This window comes from Prunus persica, chromosome G6 (assembly GCF_000346465.2).
Source record: "Prunus persica cultivar Lovell chromosome G6, Prunus_persica_NCBIv2, whole genome shotgun sequence".
Classification (NCBI taxonomy): domain Eukaryota; kingdom Viridiplantae; phylum Streptophyta; class Magnoliopsida; order Rosales; family Rosaceae; genus Prunus; species Prunus persica.
This window is the reverse complement of record NC_034014.1, coordinates 23983213-24000127: the sequence shown is the minus strand read 5'-3', so window position 1 is coordinate 24000127 and position 16915 is coordinate 23983213. Positions and strand designations below refer to the sequence as shown.

At 38.2% G+C, this 16915-nt stretch overlaps 2 protein-coding genes across 6 annotated transcripts; one reads left to right on the top strand and one right to left on the bottom strand.

The window, feature by feature from the left end:
* LOC18775320 lies at positions 464-9200 on the top strand. The gene is made up of 10 exons (XM_020565857.1): positions 464-686; positions 804-3728; positions 4790-4958; positions 5465-5662; positions 5776-6036; positions 6462-6496; positions 6577-6669; positions 6908-7058; positions 7172-7824; positions 8052-9200. The coding sequence occupies exons 2-10, from the start codon at positions 834-836 to the stop codon at positions 8766-8768; spliced, it is 5172 nt and encodes a 1723-aa protein (XP_020421446.1). The 5' UTR covers positions 464-686; positions 804-833; the 3' UTR covers positions 8769-9200.
* Positions 9408-13902, bottom strand: LOC18773886 (interactor of constitutive active ROPs 2, chloroplastic). 5 transcript variants are annotated; one of them, XM_020567092.1, is made up of 4 exons: positions 13570-13902; positions 12337-12424; positions 11512-11695; positions 9408-11318 (listed from the first exon to the last, which is right to left on the bottom strand). In XM_020567092.1, exons 2-4 carry the CDS (start codon positions 12354-12356, stop codon positions 9681-9683), a joined length of 1842 nt encoding a protein of 613 aa, XP_020422681.1. In that variant the 5' UTR covers positions 12357-12424; positions 13570-13902; the 3' UTR covers positions 9408-9680. The 5 variants fall into 5 exon arrangements, with proteins under 5 accessions (XP_020422681.1, XP_020422682.1, XP_020422683.1 ...); XM_020567093.1 differs by having other exon boundaries at positions 11512-11692; XM_020567094.1 differs by having other exon boundaries at positions 9408-11312; positions 13570-13900.

Here is a 16915-nt window from a genome sequence, read left to right as displayed (position 1 = left end):
TCGATATTTAAGCCTTTTGAGAAGAGAAAAAAATAATAATTTGAACTCCACTGTGAATATGTTTAAACTTAATTTTGACGGATTAATTTGTACTGTTAAGTGACATTTTAGGATTATTTTACGTAACACTACAAAGCAACTTACTTTGCGCTATTACTCGAACAATTTTTAAAAATTGTTTATAACTGTTTTACTTGTTACTCACATAATAATGATTTATTTAAAGGATAGACCGTTTACACGATTGTGAAACTTCATATATTTTTATAAACTTTGAATTGTATATATTATGTTTGAATATCTTATGTGGTTGATTAAGGTTGTGACTATTGTAGGGAATTTATATAGTTAGAAGATAGGGTTTGTTTGGGCAAACAATAACTACTGTAGCGAGTAGCGACAATTGCCACTCTTATAAACTGTTAAACTTTAAATTCCAAAAATTGATCCAAATACTTTCCAAACCAAGGCGGTAGCAGATTTAATTGCTTATAACTTTTCGCCCAAAATAAACCACACAACTCCCGCCGATTTCCACCACGTGTCCTCGGAAGATTTCCGGGTCGTCTTCGTGTCATCGATTTGAAACGGAAAGCCACAAATTCTTCGTTCGGTTCTGAAATGGAGGCCTCAAACATTTGACACATTGAAGGATTTCAAGCTACCAGACGGAGCAAGCCCGAAAGGTACTTTGTTTCCATTCGTTTCTCTTCAGCTTGGGTTTCGATATTTGTGCACAGTTCTCCATGATTAGGGTTTATTGACTAATTATAGACATAATATTCGTTCATTCTGGTTTCTAGGGTTTTATACGTTTGACTGTATCTGACTCTATGGACCTGAACGCCGACGTCGTTTTGTCTGACCCAAGTGACGATGGGGTTAATCTCTCTGAGTCAGTAGAACTTGATGATATGGGCCTTGAAGTAGGGGATGGTGGAACAAATGAGGGTTTGGAAGGAAAAGGACCAAAAGGTGAATTGGTAAATATAGTTGAAGATTCTGAAGTGAAAATAGGATCTTTAGATAGAGTTACTGAGGAGAAAGGAAGCGTTGTTTCGTCACAGGTGGGGATTGATGGCGGGGAAGGTAGAGAGGGTTTAAAGGGACCTCAATTTGGTGCAGGGGGTGATGGGATTGCAGCAAATAATAAAGGGTTGGTTTTAGAATCTGAGGATACTTTTAGGAGTGTCGAAAGTTCATTCAGTTTCGAAAAGGATAGAGGGAAAGATGAGATTTCGAGGGAACGTGCAGAAAGTGAAATTGTGAGTGCTGTGGATGGAGATGAGGCGAAGCTGAATGTAGCAGTTCATGGAACGGATGACTCAATGAGAGATGACAAAAAAGAGGACGTTGCTCTAGTAGCCGAGATAGCTTATGTTGAGAAGGAAAGGGGTCAAAATGTGGAGCAGGGCCAAGCTGGAGAGCAGAGTCTTGATGCTTCAAGTTCTATGCAGGACAACGTGAAGCTTGAGTCTTTGGGAACTACAGGATCTGTTGGACAAGTAACAGATGACATCGTAGCTGTGGACCAGAAAGTTGTCAACCACAATGAGTCTTTGCATCTCAAAGACTTGAATTTAAGTTCTCACTCTGAGATGTTAACAAGTGATGGACTAGAAAATCAGGCCTTGGAAGTTGATGTAGAAGCGCAGACCAATGAAAATAAATTGACATGTGATGATGCTCCATGGGTTTCTAAGAATACAGAAAAGGGGCCTAATTTGTCCAGTATGGTTATTGATTCAAACCCTAGTATGAGAACAGATGGGAATGTGTCCATGGATGTAAAATCTACTTCCTCAGAACTAGAATTCCATGGTTCTGATCTAGTATGGGGCAAAGTAAGAAGTCATCCCTGGTGGCCTGGTCAGATCTGTGATCCTTCGGCTTCATCAGAGAAGGCAAATAAGTATTTTAAAAAAGGCACTTATCTGATAGCATATTTTTGGGATCAAACATTTGCTTGGAATGAAGCACCAAAGATTAAGCCCTTCTTGAAGCACTTCTCTCAGATGGAGAAGCAGAGTGATATAGAAGAATTCCACGATGCAATTGCTTGTGCTTTGGATGAAGTCTCAAGACGGGTAGAGTTTGGCTTGGCCTGTTCTTGCATATCCAAAGACGTATATTCAAAACTGAAAACTCAGATAATTAGTAATGCTGGGATCAGGGAAGAAGCAAGTAGAAGGGATGGTGGTGACAGTTCTTTAAGTGCGGCTTCTTTTGAACCTGTGAAACTCATTAAATTCATAAAAGAATTGGCTCAGTTTCCATATAGCAGAGCTGATAGACTAGAACTTGTAACATCACGGGCCCAATTATCAGCCTTCTATCGCTGGAAGGGTTATTCTCAGCTGCCAGAGTTCAGTATGCTTGGTGGGTTGCTGGATGATGATGACATTTTGCTATTGGAAAAGAAGCACAATGGTGAAGTAACTGAAAATGCACTTCCAGTAATTAAGGATGATGATTTGATGGAGAAATCAAAAATTACAGATAACTCATCACGCAAGCGCAAGCACATATCTGGAGATAGTATGTGCCCAAGTAAAAAGGAGAAAAGCTTGTCTGATGTAGTGGCTGAGAAGTATTTGTCTACTTCAACGAGTGAGAACGGATCAGAAGGGAAATCCGGCTGTAATTTGATTTCACAGTCTTCCAGTAAGAAACGAAAGGCAGTTGATTCTTTGGCTGGCGACTCGGCAGTCAAGCAATGGAGAAGTGATTCATCAACAGGGCCTGATAGTAATTCTCTGCAAAATAAACAGGCTTTTAGAGTTGGAGATAGGATCTGTAGGGTTGCAAGCCAACTAAGTGGGTTGAGTCCGATACTCAAGAATTACAATGCAACGTCCACAGAAGGTGCAGTTCAGGATAAAGGCAAAGTAAAAACTGTGTCAGAGAAAGCACAAACTGAAAGGCTGGCTGGAAGGGAGTACCCATCTCCTGATGAGATGCTGTCTCAGCTCTACTTGGCTGCCATCAATCCCATGAACGGATACAGCTTCTTGACTTCCCCAATAACTTGCTTCTCGGAATTTAGGAATACCATATGCCTGGACTGTCCTGGTCCAGAGGAGCATCAACTGTCTCTAAACCAATTGTTTGGTGGTAAGCTGGGCAAGAAATCAGCTAGGACTGGGAAGAAATCAATCAGCTCAGGCATTACTGAAAAATCTGAGACAGAAGCAATTCCTCATGAGCAACCATCACGCAAGAATCAAAATGAAAATGGAAAGTTAGTGCCTGGAGCTCCAACCGATAAGGATACCTCTACCGCTGAACCACAATCAAGTCTTGAGTTGAATCCCAATTTGGATTCTGAACAGAAAATTGGTGGCAGAGATCTTGATTTGGAAACGTCAAAGCCAGCTCTTCACATGAATGAGAGTTGTGAGAAAGATCTCTCACCTACAGCCCTGATCTTGAAATTTACAGACTTGGAGTCTGTCCCTTCAGAAGCGAATCTGAACAAAATATTTAGCTGCTATGGCCCTTTGACTGAAGTGCTGAGGAAGAGTAGCCGCGCCACGGTGGTTTTCAGGAGGCGATCTGATGCTGAAACAGCTTTCAGCAGTACCGGAAAATACAGCACGTTTGGACCTTCACTTGTCAGTTACCGGCTCAAGTTTTTGCCGCCTACACCAAGCAAAGCATCACCTTCTCCCAGTGCGACAAAGCGAGGCAGAAAACCTGCAACGTCTCTGGAAGGCAATGCAGCTAACTAAGATGCCTCAACTTTGATGAAATGAGTGAGCTCACGCTTTGTATCAAATCTCATGAATGAAGTTACCGTTCGTTTTCAATTTATTCTTTAACCAAATTTGCAAGCAAGAAACCATAGGGTTTTGGGTAGTTGACTCAATATTCTTGTGGGAATTGCTAGGACGAAGGCCAAACCAGTATATGTACATCCCTAATCCATGTAGCTTATTTCCTAATCGGCTCTAAGTATCAGTTAATCTGGTGCAATATTACAATTCTCTTGCTCTGTCTATCAGATGTTCGAAACCTGTCTCTGAGTCTCATTTCTATGATCGGAATACATTCTTTTATATTACACCTTAAAGGACTTATTCTGTCTTCCACTATCTTTTTTATTTAAAAGTAAAATTATTAGTTGACCAAAAATAGAAAGTAAAAAGTGATAAAGAACAAATTGAAGAACAAATGATATCAACCATGGACATGGCCAAATCTAGGCATGGGACCGTGGCTGAATACAACCATAGAGAAATTCTTGTTTTACTTTCTCTATAATCATGGTCTCATAAAATTGGTCATGTGACCATAGACCATTTCTTATTTTACTTTCTTTATAATCATGGTCTCATAAAATTGGTCACATAATATAAGAATATTTCTTGACTATGAAACGGTTATTTTCGTTTTTATTTTTATTTTTTAAAAAAGCTAATATTGAATTATGAATGCAATCTTAAATTTCAATTATTTCATCAGGAAAAATGAAGAGGAAAGTATGTAGGATAACTATTTTGAAGTGCTAGAATATTTATAAATTATTTTTATTTTTTAAAAAGAGAGTAGAATGAGAAATGAGAGAGAAAAAAAAAAGTTTCTCAAATGAAGAGATTGGGCCTATGGGCCTTATCAGGGCCCATACATACAAGACACGCTCCCATTCCCTCACTTTCGCGACACATATATAAACTTCCATTTTTTTATTCGATTTTTTTTCCAAATTTGAACCGCCGCTTCTGTGAAGTTCAAAATATTTCACCTTCTCCACACAAAAAACGACCTGCGCTTCCTTCCATCACTGTAACCCCGATCCAGTCCGATTCGATTTCACTTAAGCTCCGAGATGGACAAAATCGAGTTGATAAACAAGAAGGCCGATGTGCAGCAGAGACGCCTTAGTCTCATCGACGTCTCGTCTGAGGACGATTCGCTCATCAATTCCTATGCTGGAGACCTCCGGTTTTCAATTTCAGGTGCTCTTGCAATTTAGCAAATTTTCTTCTCTTTTTTTTTTTACAATTTATTTCTAGTTTTGGTAGACAAGTTTTGTTCTTTTTTCGCTTTCGATGTGTAAGTTTTGGATACTTTATTGGGTTGCCATATGTAGGCCATAGCTGATTCTAATGTTATTGAAATGACAAAAATGGCAAATTGTTCTTGCGCCGTACATTTTTACTTGTTGAATCAGAACATGAAAGCTTAAGTTTGTATGAGAGCAACAAATTGATTTCTTAGTGCAGAAACACCTTATGTTTGTTGGTTTTCTATGTGGTCTCAAAATGATTTTCTTCAAGTCTTGCATTTATGATGCTATACAAGTATCTTGTGCAGAGGCTTAGGCCCGAGGGATGAGAGGAAAAGAAAAGTGCCCTTTTGTGATATTATAATTTCTATATTGTTGCCCTGATTATCAAATGATTTTGGATTATTCGCAAGGTTGATGTGACATCTAACCTAATTTTCACAATGTGATATTCAGAAGATCAGGAAAACAGAAGTTTTCAGTTGTTTGAGGCTATGGTTGCTAACAAATTGGAGGACGTGCCTGAAAACCTTGAGCTAAGCGAGCAAGTAACTCATCCCTCCGAGTCATTGGAACCAGAAATGACAAAGAGAAGTGGCAAGTACAATTTGCGCAAAAGTTTAGCTTGGGATAGTGCTTTTTTCACCAGTGCAGGTGGGCTTGTGTTTAGATTTGATATTCAGAAGTTTATAAGTCAATGTCATTTTGGTCATTTCTGTCTTGCACATTCAAATTCATAGCAGGGGATACACATTTTGTGAATTCAGGTGTTCTGGATCCTGAAGAGCTGTCTACCATGATTGAAGGAGAAAAGAGTGGAAAACATATGTTACCTGGAATTCAAGAGGAAATTCATAGATCCACTGATTCAATCTCCACATTAGAAAGTGATACTTTGACACTAGAAAGTATTGAGGCCAATTTGTTTGAAGATGTAAGAGCGTCAATCCAGAAATCCAATAACGCATCCGGTGTAGTGGATGAAAGTATGGAGGGTTCGAGAGTAACAGCAACCAAAATTAGTGGTTGTAAGTATACTTCTATAACTTGTATTTGGTATATAACAAAAGAGAGTGTTGCTTTGTCTGGTTGATATGCTCGAAGTTTTCTGCCTGGTTGCAGAGCAGACGCCACAAATTTACTTGTTTCTTCTATTTTCCCCCCCTATTCTTGAAGCAATGTAATTTTAGAATTAAATTCGAAAATTGGCAGGATAGGAGAAATTTAATTGATTTCTTTACTTTGGTCTCTCTCTCTCTCTCTCTCTCTCTCTCTCTCTCTCTCTCTCTCTCTCTCATAATGGTGGTGTTGGTACAGATAATACCTATATGAAGGGAACTTATATAAATTATTGAAACCTTCATGGTGCCATTGCCTTCACACTTCTCTTACCAGCCTATATTTTCTTTGGAGACTTATTCCTTAAACTAACCAGGCATTTTCCGTTTTTCAGCTTCGAAGGGGGTAGATTTTGCTTCTCAAGATAAGGTAAGCTTAGTTAATGCCTGGAAGCTTCATTGTAATGATAAGATCATATGAATATCTGAGATAATGGTGTAAAATTTCAGGTGATTCCTAGACTTCCATCTAAGAAGCCAAGTATCAACGTGCAAAAACCAGGGAAAATGAAAAATTTATCTACATGTCCACAAATATCACAGGTACGTAAATGACTCACTGTAGTAATAAGCAGTTAAAACTGTAATTATGCTACTGAGATATAACTCTTAAAATATAATGATGATTCAACCAACTTATGAAGCGATTCATGCTATTTAGATCCAAAATTGCAGGGATAATACTTGACTATGCTGATTAACAGATGGTTAAACTTTATGAAAACGAGTTCTGACCTTTATATTGTGTAATTGACACAATTCTTTTATTCTTTAAATGAAGTCTGTTTCCGCACGAGAAGCAACTACATCTCTTTTGAAGCGAACAAAGGTTTTAGGGAAGCCTAATCCTAGCCCAACAGGATTAACCAAGAGGGCTTCTCTGGGTGGCAACCTTATGAAAATGGAAAAGGATAATGTCAAAAGCACAACTGGTAACAAGAACTTCTGTTTGGTCAGATTTATTCATCTTTTTTCCCTTAGAGGCCGAGCAGTTTTTACTTGTGGTCTAAATTGTCACTCTCTGAACCTAATTTGATCATTGCAGGTAGAGGGGCTCCATTGCCAAAAATACCCTTAAGTTCCCGACTTGTGCCTCGTCCTGGACCATTATCTAGATCATCCTTGGGTTCTTCACCCACAGCCAAGAGAGAAGTAGCTTCTTCCTCATTTGAAAGTTCTGGAAGTACTTCATCTAACAACATTGGTAAATCTCCCTTCAACTCCAAAAGAAAAACTGATTCCAGGACTGGTAATCCGCCTTCCTCTGGTTCAACCTGGGAAACACCATCACGAATTGAACCAGGAAATAAAAGTCAGTCTGGGAAATCTCATCTGTCAACTAATATGGTGCTGGAGACAAAGCTGCTCACTAGCACATCACCTTCTAGCTCTGTCAGCGAATGGTCCTCAGAGTCATCATCATCAATTTCGACTTTAAAAAAAATGTCATACAGTCCAAGAGCTAGCCTTGACATAAGATCTTCCAAAAGCAGCTCTGTAGATGGTGATCCACCAGAGATTTTGGATTTGCAGAACTATGCTTATGATCAAAGCTCAACTGGAGATGAGACTCAGGTCGCTGAGTTACTTAGTCAGTGTTCGGTGAAAGCTCCAATCGAAAAAAATGGTGCACTTCCTCTAGCTTCAAAACCTTCCGGATTACGATTGCCGTCACCAAAAATTGGCTTCTTTGACGGGGTTCGTTTTGCCTTGCCTCTTTTGATCGTTATGTTCTAGATGGGAAGTTATTGTTTCAAGTCAGTTACTAAGTTGAATAAGATAAACTACACTGCTACTAGAAGGCCTAGGCTAAATAAGTTAGAAGTAATATTTGGTGAATGTGGTGAAACTTATGTTAGCAAACCTTCTTATCTTTCTTTTGTTTCCTCTTTTAAATAACCTACATAGTTTTTTACTTTATGCAGGTGAAGTCAGTATTGCCCTCTCCCAATGGAAGTATTCAGCCTCATCCTGTCATACCTAGTGGCTTGCCTAAAAGTGGGGCACGAAGTATTACCCAGGGTGGGGGCCAAAACAAGGCAAAGCCGGGAAAGCTTCAACCTGCTAGAATTGTGGCAAAATTAGGGAATAAAAAACCTGATGCTCAAAATACATCCTTTAATATGAAACCGAAGTCTCCAAAACCACTTCAGCAAGCATCAAATGCTGCAAAGAAGGTCATTAGTCCCTCAAGGAACAGCATATCCCCAAAAGTTCCAAGTAAAGGGTCTCGTAAATCTGGTAGAGAAAATCACTTGAAGCATGAGAAAGTTGGATTTGAAGGACATGGTATTGACATTGATGAACAAGAAAACTGTGCTGCAGGGCCGAATGACTGCCTTGTTTTCTCAAAAGATAAAGTGAGCCCAGCATTGAAGGGTCATTCCCATGTAAAGGCTGCAAAAGTCACTCCTATTGATGGAGGGTCTACTACTATCTCTGATTCAAGTTCCACTTGTGATGCTGACAAAATAACCCCTTCTGAGAAAGTAAGTGAAGATGCAACATATGAACCACGTAAAGCGAAGGAGACGGAAAGAACTCATATCGAAGATTTGGTTGATGGCTTGAGCAGACAAGTCGGAGCTATGGACATAAAGGCGGAGACTCAGCAAATGCTTGCTGCTGATTCTCTCTCCTAAACTCAATTTCAGCAGTGAAGATAATGCTGGTGTTTCTTGAGCTGTGATGTGAGAGGGTGTGTATTGATTGTGTCTTTTATTTAAGGCCACCAAAAGAGTATCATTTTATTATAAGTTACTTCGCAACACGTGGATTGCTTCGGCGTTTCAACGATCACCTTGCCTCTTCTCAAAAGGGAATAAGCTGATATAGTGCAGCAGTGTAGAAGCTATATTTGAGTTATATCATGTTTATGTTGCCATCTTGTCTCTTGATGGTGCATGGTGAAATGTTATGACTGTAGTTGGTCTTGTCACATAGGAAGGATTGTCTTGTAGGACTTCGCAATTGGATGTGTTCCCCCGTTTGCATTGTAAATTGTTTCTTTAGTGCATATATCAACAACGCACTTCAACTGGAAATTAAATGTTAGTGTGCGTTTGTCTGTTTCATTATGCACATTTTTTCGTTTTGGTTTTGGTTAATTTGATGCCTAAAAGGGTATTTCTAAGCGATTAGGTATCTAACAAGGTAAAATTTTTGTTTTAAAGTCTTGGGCCGAACGTGCTCATTTGGTAAATTAGCCAAATGCTTATCGGTTCTCACACATCACATGAAAATCATTAGCCAATTGATATACCAGACGGAGTTTCATATCACATCCCAAATAGCATAATAAAATGTATCTTTCAATCTTCATGTTATTTGTCACTGATTCATACATAATTACCCCACTGCTTTTATAACATAAATGGAAAGACTCAAAATAAGATACAACATTGATCGAGTCTATCCATATCCATATTCATAGCCATATGAAACTCAGGTGCTAGCAGCCTAGCATCCTTCAAAATGCCTGTCAAGATAAAAACTAAGAGAACAACAGAATAACAGAACATACTGAATCAAGCAAACCTGCAACATAATTCCATCTACTTTTGGCCCTTCTTCCACAACACCCCAATCTTCTTTAACATGTTCCCATTTTTCTTCTTCGGTGAGTCATCGTCCAGGTCTTCTGAATAAGGTGAACTCAGAGGGTTGTAGGAGCTATCAAGAGAACCTGTTCTCTCCACAAGTTTCCCATTGTTTCCTGTTGAAAGCATGGCAGCAGCTGCCTCGGCGGCTTTCCTCCACTGATCTGACTGCACCTTTAACCTCCTTAACTCAGCCTCCATTTCCATATTTGCATTCTGTGCCGCATCCAGCTGCTCAGTCACCCGTTCAGCTTTCCTGGTACTTTTATCTGCTTCCTCCGTTAAATATCCAAGTTTCATCAGAGCCTCGTGCTCGGCAGCCCTTGCTGCTTCTGTCCAAACAACAGCCTCATCATTAACTTTATTCCTTTCCATTTCCTTATTTTCAAGTTTCATCTTGAGCATTTCATTTTCCTCAGCTATATTCTGAAATTCCGTCTCCTTATCCAATAAACTTGCCTTCAACTCTACCACTGCAGCCTCTGACTTCTTTAGCTCCAGTGCAAGTTCAGATTCATTTTCAGTCGATACATTTTTCTCAATTTTCAAGGCCACCCCGTCATTTGCCTCTGATAAACTCTGCAATTCAGTTTCCTTATCCATCAGCTGTGCCCTCAATTCTTCAATATGAGCCTTTGTTTTCTTCAGTTCTGCTGTCAGTTCAGCTTCCCTCTGGGATGATTCAGATTTTGCACTGTCAACTTCCTCATATGCACTTCTAATCTGCAATGTGCTCTGAATGTATTCTTCCTGGTACCTGACCTCAGCTGCTTCTAATGCAGATTTCAATTGACCCACTTCATATTTCAAAGAACTCACCTCTGCTTTTAACTGTTTTCTTTCTTCATTTTCTTCATCTTCCTGAACAGGTTTTACATTGTTCCTATTAATCAGTTCTGCCTGAAGCTTGCTAACAAGACCCTCCAGTGATTTAACTCGAGCTTTGGATTGCTCCAACTCCAGTGATAACGAGTTGCCAGACTCAGTGGCTTTGATCCCATCTGATTTTAGCATTTCTATGGTTGCATTTGCGGCTTCCAATTGCATATGAGTGTTTTGTATAACTTCTAGGGCCCGGGCTTCAGAGTCTTTGCAATCATTGAGCTCGGTTTTCAATTTCTCAACGAGGGAAAGAGTTTCGGAAAGTTCCATTCTCAAGTTCTGTATCTCAGCATATGCTGACTCTGCATGCCTGCTTTGGGTGGCTTCAGACTCAGCCACCCTTTCCAGCTGACCCTTTAGTTTCTGAATTTCATTTATGGCAGAAGCCAAGGCAGTGGAATCCATTGAACGCTGCTTCTTGACAGCCTCAAGTTCAGACTCCCATGCTCTATCCCGATCCTGAGAAAGTTTACGAAGCTCTTGCACACGAGCATCTTCAGAAGTAGAAAGTTCCTGCAGTTGCTGTTGGGAGTCTTCAAGCTTTGCAGACATGGCCATTATCTGATTCTTAGCTTCTTCAGCCTCCTGCTGGAATCGCCTCTTCAGTGACTCGGATGAGTTCAACTGGTCCTTTGTCCTCTTCAAATCCTCTTGGAGTTGAGTAAGTTGTGATTCCAAATCTGACACTCTTTTTGGTTGCTTCTTCTGAAGCTCAAACCCAGGAAAAGGAGCAGTCAATGAGAAATCCACAACTAGAATAAGGCATAAAAGAAACTATGATATCTTCATACATGAAAAAAAAGGTAGATGATCAAAAAAAGTTGAACAGTATTGGATGCATTAGCTTTGGCAGTGAAACACTAGAGAACCTTCTAGTCATAACTCAGAAGTTATCATGGAATACCTCAGCTACTGGACTTCGTGGTGACCTGCGCTCAATGACTTTTGGGCTTCTGTTTTTCGGCGTCCTAGTTGCCACATTAGGAGAGGATACCGAATCAGGCTCCGATCTAGGCGTCTTGAGTTGATGAGTAGTTCGAGGTGTTGCTGGAGATTTCCTTTGAGGAACTTCCAAAGATCCAATTCTGCTGTCAAATAGGAAAGGGATATACACATTAAAAGACATGCATCAAACATTAAGAGTAAATGATGAGTTGCAAAAGTTGATGCCAAAAACCCATCAAGAACATGAAAGATTGAAAAAAGATATTTTTCCTTAATTATGCTTTCAGAAATTACACCACAAGCGCTAAATTAGGAAACTCTTGCTAATACAATTTTGTTTCAAGTGTGTTCAACAATATTTGTACCGACCTTATAATCACAAGTTACACAAGCATTGAGCTGGCTGCTTCGAAACCCACAGGGATATGATGCATAACCAACATTCTCCAAGGCACCTTCTTTGATTTGTCTAACTTACTTTTCAGATGCAGAGAGATATACAATCTAGGCCGAGAAAATATGGACTTCTATAGCATTATAACTTGCAAATCAGCATTTTAATTTTGATGATACTTTGTATTCAGTTAAAACTCACATGAGTTTTATGAACACTTTACTAGCTCAAAGTAAATTACTGCTCAAAACTTTATTGCTTTTCTATTATTACAACTTATCTGCATATTTACGCATAATTCGAAGACTAATGGTGATTATGAGAACACTACAAGTTAAGCAAATAAATGTTAATCTAGTTATAAAAGAAGCCAATAAACGTTAATCTTACTTTGCTTTTGGTGTCTGCATCTTGTATATCTATTTGGTAAAAGTGCTGATTGTGTTGTCTCCCTTTCAAATCCCCTGACCCACAACACCTGAAGCAGTTCAGAGAAACCTTTGGCTGAGAAGAAACATTAAAGAGAATATCTTATATATGCACAAAAAAACACAAGCAAAGGGGTCACAAAGGATGGCCACCTTAGATCCGTATTTAGTACAAAACCTAACAAGCAAACAAACAACACACCTGCCTTAAAAGAAAGTCCACAGAAACTAACACCACTACTACCAACCAAACCCACAAAATATTCAGAAGTAAAATAAAAGAAAGCTGCACCTGCAAGTTTCATTAAGCAAACCATGTCACTACCTTTTTCTCATTTTCCCACCCTTTTACTCAGTATTTATACTATGTCCCAGACAAATGATTAAAGACACAAAGGGGCAAGAAGGGTTATAAAATAACAACAATAACCACGTAGGATTGGCAATTTTTATTTTTTATTTTGCATAAATGCTCATGATGAAAGCAGGCAAGTAATTGATTGTGGGCATATTGGACCCAGCAGAGCACAAATGGACACCATTTCTGTTTATTTGATGACATCCAATCTTTCTTGAATTAAAAAGCAATAACAAAATATTTTTGGAAATGCACCAATGCAAGCAAATATGATTTGAAGTGTTCTTCAATTATCCTAAATTACTAAGTACCGCCCCAATTTGATGAAACGCTTAGATCCGTGGAACACTGGGTTCTATCACAGATCTAAAGCAAATTAGGACATGAATAGCTCAAAGAGAGACACTGGAAATAGGACCTTTATGCTTAGCAAAATCCACACACAAAAAACGACATTTTTGGTTAAGCCAAAACACTTCAAAAGCAAAACATGAAAAGAAAGAAACTTCAGCTCTTCTTCACTGTCAAACCTTCAAAATCCAGAGATTGCTTTACAAACCAGAGGTTGCAAAGTAAGAAACTTTCAGCTCAACTGAAACCCACATTTTCATTCAAAACCACAAGTTCCCCAGACATTTAAGTATTTGAGAAAACAAAAGAAAAAACATAAGAACAAACTAAAAGCAAGAGAACCCAGAAATTGACAAAGACAAGCCCTTTAAACCCACAAAAGCTAACACACTTTATTAAGGAAAGAAAGAAAAAGAAGAATCAAGTTAAAGAGGATAATATAAAATGGGAAATGTTTGGAAATGAGAACCAAAAGTTTGCTCTTACCAGAATGATCTCTGTGTCCAACTGGGGTGGCTATATACCTCAGGTTGGTTAGTACTAATTAGCTGATGTTGGGTTTATGAACTAGAAAAAAAGAAGGAGCTTTTCAAAATGGCAGAAAACCTTGGTGTTTGCTTGGTTTTGTGTTGCAGCATTGGGAGGGTTTGGTAGCTTCTTCAGCAGCTGTTTCTGTGTGCCCACTTCCCAAGTGAGTGAGACTATTTTTCTTCATATCTTTGTTTTTGTCAGTGGAGGGAGGGAAGATAGCAACAGAGCAAAGCAATGGCTATTTCGCTATAGAAGATGTTTTTGGCGTCACGCTCCAATTACTCAACGCTCTCCTTCACGCTCCCAATCACATGGGTATGGTGATGGGTCTCTTACTTACCTATGTGATTGCTACAGCTACCTAAATAGTTTTTGGGTGAAGAGCAAAGCTCTATGTCCAGCACTAACCCAAGTTCCAACATACAAAACAAATGGTTAATTTACTTATTATAGTAATATCCTGTGCTCCATCTTAAACTAATCCCCAATGATTTGTTTCTATTAGGTCTGCCTATGCATAATTGTGTTGGTCTCTCAATTCCTTTATATATTAGTTTCTTTTGAGTATAAAACAAATCTTAAGTGCGCTCTATGATATATAACTAATCACGTTTTAAAAAATGTTAACGTAAATTATTCATGTATATATGCTATATAACTGATAGTCGTTGATTTATATAAACCAACCATACAATAAGGAGTTGCGAATAAATAATGCTAAAAATGCTCTCGTGCTTTAATAGGTTTTGGGATTACACATGATCCATTTTTAAAAGTATTAATTTATCAGAGTTTGAAGCTATAATTACTTAAAATAAGAAAGAGTTGTGGTTCCCTCAATTTCCATGTGTTTTGAAATTGGTTCATTGAATTAAGCATATCGTTCACATATCTACCTCTTAACAGCTGGTTTGCACAAGCATTGGGACACACTTGGGTTTGTTCAAAGCTTCCATTTTATAGTTTTCTTCATGATTTAAGACTCCATAGCCAATGTGCAGATCCCCGAGCTTTACTTGGAATCTTAACTACCTTCCCCTTGACTTAGGACTCATGCTGGGTCAATGCAATCAATATATAATGACTAATGAGACATAGTTTAAATAGGTCATGGCCGTATTTTCAACCATGACATGTACTAAGCCATCTGCTTTGTGGTTACTGGACACAAATGGCTGGTAATGAGCTAAGGTCCCTGCTTCATGGGGGTCCCCCCAAAATTACATCAATGAACCACCAAAACTAAGATATAAACATAGATCAAATATAGCCATACATCTTTGTACTTGCAGTTATTTATGTTCCCAAATTGTAGGCCCTCCTTTTCCATGATCAATCATTTTGAGCATATGTGCAAACATTGGAAGATAGTTTCCGTAAGTGGTGTGAAGTGTTCTTCTAGTGTAAATGTAAGTGGTTTTAAGGTCATGTATTGGCACATGCCCTCTATTGTAGGGCACTATTATATTCATATGTTTAGTCTATGCCTTTGCTTTGTTTGCAATAAAAGCAAGTTGCTATTTTAATAGCTTATAATTTTGATCATTTCCTTGAACATGAAGAGGAAAGCAACTCACAGAAGCAAGACCCTTTAAAAGCAAGGGAAAGTCACACTCATTGCTGAAAATGCATCAGAAAACATGGCTTTGGTTGTTGTAGACTCCACTGATCGCATGTTTAAACAGCTACTAGTCTACAGAAACTAGGCTAGCTAGGCATCCAATTAATAATCTGTTGCTTGTACAATTATCAAAATCAGATAAGGAGAGGGTAGGGAGAGAGAGGGATCTTTGTCTGTAAATTACATCATTCTCAAATTGCTATGGAAATAATATTGCCTTTGCTTAACTAACAGATTTGCAATATATTTTATTTTATTTTATCATGTTAACTACTAAAGTACAAATATTAAATTGGTATTACAACATATATGATGTCCAGTATTATGGAGTTTGTGGAACTCATTTGGTAAGTGGTCATCACTTGGTTAATCTAATATTATGAAGGAGTTGACTGTATTGTGTTATTTCTCTTTCAATTTGTTCGATTTGGAAATTTGTAACACCATAATACTATAAAAGAACTACTGACTCTTAATTTAGTGGTATTTTTCTTCTCAGTATTCACGTGCTTATGTATTAAACCTGATTCTAGCTACACAACATGCAGTCATGTATATCTGTCCACAAAAACTTCTTTGGAATCATATTTTTAGCTCCAAAACTCTGTAATTTCTCAACCTCGTTTGTACACAAACATGCGTATATAACAATAGAGAAATTTACTTATCCCTTTTCTTTTTCTTTTTTTGGGTAAAGAAAATGTTTTATAATATCGATAATCAAACAGATCAAATCAATCAAATTGACTCTGCCCTTACCATTTTACGAATCAAATGGTTTCGGAAGCTCTGATTTGTCCATAAAACTAAGGGAAATCGAAAACATCACTAGTGATTAAAAAAAAAAATTTAATAATAATAATAATAAAACATTTTGATATTAAAATATGTCCAATTGGCTATCAGATTTACGCATTACACAAACAGACGACTAATAGCTAGCTTGATCCATTTGATCCAACGGAAACCTAGCTCCTAGCTTGTTAGTTAATTTTTTTTTTTCACTAAAGACATAAATTGCAAATATAATTCGTGGTATATAACCCAGCAGCGTCAGCAACAACGGGAACCAAAATTGCACCTGCAATTTCACAAACAACCCACAAATACACGCAAAAATTAAAGCAGCATTAAATATTAATCATGATTAGTAATAATTAATCAGCATTAATATTAAATATTAAACATATAACACACCAATTTTTTGTATTGAATAGATGACAAGGTGACTGTACCTTACAGCCATAGCGAAGCAAAACACCCAGTGGTGGAAGAATTATAGCCAACAAGATTTCTATGCATGTCGCTTTTGATCTCGAGAAGCCTTGCAGTTTTTACTTGTTGAAAATCGCAGAGTTAGTTAGTTATACACGTGTCACTAACCCAATAAAGCAAAATGCTTGGTGGGTTTTGCTTATTGGGAATTTAGGCTTATGATTTAGGCCCAACATGGAGTTTGGGCCCAAATGCTATAAGGCCCATTAACGGTTGGTGTATTTATGTATATGGCATGCGATTTTATTGGTGATATATGATACGATAATGTCTGGTCTGGTACCCCAAAATCATGCAATTAAATCAGCCACTTTCCCATTTTGCCTTAAAGTTAACGTAATTTTGGGACTAGAATCTTGGGTTTTGAGATTTAAAAATCTTTTGAGTGCACTTTGGTGCACAGCA